The sequence below is a fragment of the Leishmania donovani genome, chromosome 20, assembly GCF_000227135.1.
Source record: "Leishmania donovani BPK282A1 complete genome, chromosome 20".
NCBI lineage: Eukaryota > Euglenozoa > Kinetoplastea > Trypanosomatida > Trypanosomatidae > Leishmania > Leishmania donovani.
Genome location: NC_018247.1, coordinates 297,339 through 303,128, shown reverse-complemented (window position 1 = coordinate 303,128; position 5,790 = coordinate 297,339). Strand labels below are relative to the sequence as shown.

Sequence of the window (5,790 nt, the reverse complement as noted above, 5' to 3'; positions counted from 1 at the left end):
GTAGACTGGAAGAAGGGAAGCAGAAAAGCGGCCCCCCCCCCCACACACGCACGCACGCGCGCGCAGCACAACAACAAAATCGACAAAAAAGAGATCGACACAAACAGACCGACAAGATCATGTCCCTCACACCGCACACATGCACAAAAAAAAAAGATGCGCCCTCGTGGCGAGAGAGAAAGAGGGGGAGGTGGAGAAGTGGCCGCTTCTCGTTGGCAGCCGTACGGGGACGAGCGGGGGCAGCGAATCAGAGAGCCCAGCACTGGGCACTTCGCCTCTGCAGTGCTAAGAGAAGTCGTTACCAGTCTGGAACGGGTTGTTGCCGTTGTTATTGCTGTACGCCGGTGTGCGACTGTTCGCGAAGGCACCTGCAAGGTTGCTAGGGCTGTTGGAAAAAAAGCGGTACTGACTGCCCCAGCTGGCATCAGGCTGCACCGAGAACCGTGCCACTGACCGCCCATCGAGGCCAGGCGCGCTCATCATAGCTTGACCGTGTTGCATCATGGTTATCGACTGCTGCTGCGGCTGCTGTGGCGGTGGAGGCTGAGGCATAGCCGGGTACGGCATGAAACTACCGCCGCCTTGCGGGAACGGTTGACTATTCGGGTAGGCGATCGCCAACCCGCCAGGCGTCGTCGCTGGCTGCACAAGGAGGGGTACGCCGCTGGCCATGGTGTAGTAGAGTGACTTGTCCGATGGCGGTGCCGCTGCTGGCAACGGCGAGGTAGTGGTTAGCTGCGGCTGAGGCTGGGGTTGCTGCTGCTGCTGCTGCTGCTGCGGTGCGTGCGCTGGTAACTGAAGGACATAAACGGGAAAGACACCGCCGGGTTGAAAGGACGGCGCTGGAACGGGCTTGGGCGGCTCTGCGATAGTAGGGAAGGTCAGCTGCCGCGCGGCGGCAGTAGACGACATCGCGGCGTCGCTCGGCTGCGACTGCGGGGCAGCAGTCAGTAGCATGTTCATGATTGACATATCTAGGCTCTTCGCCGGCGCGGACGGTGGTAGCTGATGGGCCGCGCTGGTTACAAACATGTCTCGGCCTGCCATCAGTCGAGTAACACGGCGGACGCCCAGCTCTTCATCATCGCTAGCGGCGTTGTTGCGATTACCGCCAGCAGGCTCCTTCTTCGCGTTTTCATCATCGACGTCCAGCAGCTCTGTGCTGCGCAGCAGAAACTGCGTTGTGTCGTCCGTCGCGTCATCATCGCTCTCCCACACTGTTCCGCCCTGCAGCGACCACGGCATCACGCTCCGTAGCACAGCCGCCTTCGGCGCTGTCGCCTGGTTGGCAGTTTTACCCTCATCCGCAGCCTTGGTGACGTGTGGCTCGCTGCTGCTTCGGGTCGCCTGCTGCGTCGCCGATGCGTTGCACTGGCTGGCCGCGAGATAGTCACCTGCGGCGCCGACGTCGTCACAATTCATGCCAATGCAACCGTGAGGGAACGGCGCAGCGGCTGCGTGCGTTGCCGCCGCGCTGTTGCCGTGTGGGGTGCTGGACGCCGCGGATTTCGCCGGCGCCGACGAGCGCGGCACCTCGCCATTCTTGTCGTTCGCCCAAGGCGCCTTTACGTCTGGCAGCGGCCGACTGGCTGCTGCGTTTTTGGCGGCGTCCATGGTCAGACCGTGCTGAGCGTCGCTGTTGCTGGCGTTTTGAAGGCGCAGCTGCGGTGATGCGGCCACGTCGGCCCTGAGCGACGAGCTGTTCACCTGCTTGCCTGACATCGGCGGCGACTGTGGGGATGAGACTAGGGCGCACGTACCTGTAGCAGAGGGGTTGATATTGTGGGAAGCGGCGTGATAGGCGGGCGGCGCCGGCTTATACGACATCGACGATGACGCTGCCGCGTACGCGAAGCCTGACGGGCTTCCCATGACCTCGCCCTGCTGCTGGCCAGGCGGTGCGCAGTTCATGTGACTTGACGCAGGAGGCGGCGGCATCTGTGCGTTGCTAGGCTGCATTGCCTGCCAGCCCGCTATGCCGTGCGCCAGGCTGCTTCCAACGCGTGAATGACCGCTGCTGTGGGCAGACTTGCACTTGTGGGGGTCGGGGATCACGCTCAGGATGTTGACACGCTGCTGCGGCTGCTGTGGCGGCAGCGTGTTGTATCCGCTCGCCATCTCCATGAGGTAGCCAGGGACAGAAGGAGAGCCGCAGTATGGCACCGCTTCACTGGGTCTGCCGCTGTTGTTGCTGCTCATGTATACCTGCGGTCGCATGAAGGGCGCCGATGCGTACGCGCCGTTGCCGCTGTTGCCGTTTGCGGTGTGAGGCGGGTAATTTATGTAGGGCCCGTTATTCGAATAGCCCGCGCCGCCGCCAGCCATGTCGCCACCAACTCCGCGGCCGTACCGTTCGCTGATGTTGCTGTTGTTGCTCACGCTTTGGGGGCTCACGCCCCCGTCGTTGTTGGAGCTGAAAACGCTATGGTGGCCCGTACGACTCCCATTCACGCCCCCCGACCGCGGCGCCGCTCCACGCGGGGCGATCGCGAGCCCGCTTCCGCTGCCGCTGTTGGCGCTGTGCAGGTTGCCGGAGATGGCGCTGGCCTGTCCCGCGTGCGCCTCCAGGGACGTGCTGTCACCGGAGAACGATGTCGTGTTGTTGCCTACTGCAGCCTTGGTGCTGCCGGAGCGCTCTTCCTTTGCGTTGGCCGCCGCCGCCGATGACCCGCTGCCCGCCGTGAAGGCGCGCACACCGATCAGCATGGTGCCGTAGCGGCTCTGATACAGGCCATACTTGCGTCCATCCTGGTTGACGTACAAGGGCCGCTGCATCCAGTACTCTGCTGACAGCGCGCGCGCTTCTTCTGTCTCCGCCTGTAAGGCATGCACATGCTCGAGAAGCCGCGCCGTGTGCTTGCCGAGGTATTGACCGGCCTGGTCGACGTCCGTTTTTCGCCAGTGGGCAATGAGCATGTCTTTGTTCTGCAGCACGTGTCGCAGCTGCTCACATTCGTCCTTGAGCTTGTACTTGACCCAGCCACCGCTGGGGAGCAGCGTCGGGCAGTGAAAGAAGGAGCTAGCCCACATGGTTGCCTGGCACACATGCTGCGGATCGAGCTTGATAAGCACGGCAGAGGACGGCGGGAGCCGGGGTTGTGAGGGTTGCGCCGTGCTCAACGGCTTCTCGTCGTCCGCCGCGGGCTGGAGAATGCCCTTGCTGGGCCGCGCCTCCTCACCAGCGGTGGAGCCGAGCGTCGTTGCCACCGTCTTGGCGAACTCCGCGGGCTTGAAGGAAGGCGTCTCCACCAGCGCCGGCAGCTCGATCAGCTCCATCGTGATGAGGCTCTGGTCAAGCAGAATTTGGCAACACAGGAACGCAAAGTTCTCCGTCAGCGATTTCAAGGCTGAGTAGTTGTTGCTTGCTGTTTCGATGACCACGCGGCCTCGCTGCATGCGACGACACAGAGCAAGCGTGATGGCGTCTTCGTCCGACTGGCTAAGTGGAAGCGGGCCTAAGACGGGCGGGGATGGCATCGCTGCATTAGCGCCAAGCGATCCGCCAGTGCTGTCCATTAGCGGTGGGCACGTGCCCTCTGACCCCAACCTCGGCCCTGAAGCGTTGAGGGCAACGCCTAGCACACCGCCTGCAGGCACGCCGCCCATCGATGAGGGTCGATCGTGCGGCAACGACCGCATATGAGGCGGCGATGATTCCCCAGCGACCCCAGCGCAGAGCCCCATCGTGGCGTTCTGAAACTTTCCGTCCCCGGGGAAGCTGCTAAGTGCAGGTCGACCGCAGCTGCTAAGGGATGAGGCATGTGGGCGCTGCGACGCTTCATTGGAGGCGGCGTTGACGTACTGGGTAGGCGTGTAAATGCCGGATGGTATGCTGGGCAGCGGGATCTCCAGCAGAGGATCGAAGAACGGCTGCTGCTGCTCCACCCTCGGTGGGAGTGCCAGCAGTGTTTGCAGGTAGCGCACCATCTGCGGGTCGACGTTGTGCTTGCGCTCACTCTGCTCGTGCAGAAGCTGGTTCAGTTTCGCCTGCAGCACATGGCGACGCCCAATCGTGTGAAACTGCTGCCGAAGCATCACTGCCGCAAGCACGAGCACGCGCTCGAGGGTGCGGTCACCGGCGGATGTGAGGATGGCCGTGTTGAGAAACATGATCGGCCCTGAGGCGCTGTCAGCCTCTTCGGCGTGCTGCCGCTGCTTCTCCAGCTCGTTTGGAAACCGCTTCACAACCTTGAAGGCGTCCTGCATCTCACGTGTCATGAGCCCAAAGTAGCCAATGATGTTGATCACGCGCCCGTCCAACGCAAGGGCGCCCTCACGCTCCTTGCCGTCCGGGTAGGCGAGGCAGAGAGCACACGGTACAGGCATAAAAGGCTTCCCACTGGACGTGCCTGGCGCCGCGGCTGTGCCGGGGAGGACAGGGTCGACAGAGAGCAGCTCGTCGTTCGTATCGAAGAGCGTCGCGTCTACGAGGTCGAGGAAGCGGTCCAGGTCCGCCTCGGTGAAGTTGCTGTCCGGCATGATACTCCAGTAGTTACTGAGCAGGCGCTCTGCCACACAAGGATCGATTGCGCTGCTGCCGTCTTGTTGGTGCACCGGGAGGTTTGAGTCACTTCGCTCGCTGTCCGAGGCGCCCGTGAGGCTGTCGGTGCGGCTGTTCTCCTCCGGCGTTGCGGCACCGCTGTTCTCGTTGACGCTGTGGTCCGCGGCGGCTGCCACACCAGCTGCTGCTGATGATGTCGAAACCTCCTTTCCAACAAGCGCCGCGGGCGACAGGCTGGTCGTCTCTGCCGAAGCGGCGCGCGCTTCGTTGCTGCTGCTGCTCCTCCTATGTTGGGCGCTGTTCTCGTGGTGCGACAGGCTCTGCAGAATGTTTTGCGCGTCACGGGCGTTGGCGTACAGGACCGCAGGATCGCGTCGCATGAGTAAAAGCTGTTGCCGCAGCTGTTGGCGCATGTGGCTGCGCGAGCCTGCGTGCGACAGAAGCGATGATGGCTGCTGCTGCGGCTTACGACCAGCGGTGGTTGCACGCTGCAGAGGCGCAATGTGAACGCTAGCATCGACATCCACTGGGGCGGTGGCGGCGTCTGTGTCCTTACCAAAGTAGTACTTGGTCAGCGGCACCATACCCACCTCGTAGCTCCCGCGGAAGTACGAGAATAGCGAGGTGCACTCGCGTGACGGAACTGCGCCCATGGCTGATGCTAGAGTGAACGATGAATGGAGGGGCGTCGGTGGCGTTGCACGCTCTGAACAAGACGCAGAGGGAGGCAGAGAAAGCGGAAGCGGCGCTCACACACACACACACACACACACAAAACAAACAAAAAAGGAAGCGTGCACGTGTTAACACGATTACTTACCGGAAAAGAGAACACCAAACGAGAGACACCCCACCCGGAAGGCCAAGTACGCTTGTCTTTTTTATCCCTTGCAGTTGCTTCTCTTGCCCTCCTTATCAATACTTCACGGAGGCCTGTATGCGCACGCGCTTCGCCGCACACGGTTTGCAAGAGAGGGCAGCTACAGACACAGACGGACACACACCGACACACAGACAAGCAATCACGTGTCTGACAGGCGGAAGCTGAACGCTGAGCAAAATGATCAGGAGAACTATTCTAGAAAAGGAGAATACACACACACACACACGAAGGGACAAGAAGAGCAGAAGACCAAAAACAAAAAGACGCCTATCTCATGCGCGTGTTGTTGCTGCTGTTCTTGTGTATCACAGTCCAGATCGACCCTATCGTTGAACCTTTTTTTTTAGTTGCCCTTGTTCAATGAATGGGTGATGACGCGGATTGGTGTGGTGTTGTACTGCGAGGT

At 61.5% G+C, this 5,790-nt stretch overlaps 1 protein-coding gene across 1 annotated transcript; it reads right to left on the bottom strand.

The window, feature by feature from the left end:
• Positions 1 to 285: 285 nt before the first annotated feature.
• Positions 286 to 5,154, bottom strand: LDBPK_200770 (hypothetical protein, conserved; the record flags this gene model as incomplete). The annotated part of the gene is made up of 1 exon (XM_003860369.1): positions 286 to 5,154. The coding sequence occupies one exon, from the start codon at positions 5,152 to 5,154 to the stop codon at positions 286 to 288; it is 4,869 nt and encodes a 1,622-aa protein (XP_003860417.1).
• Between the last annotated feature and the right edge of the window lie 636 nt (positions 5,155 to 5,790).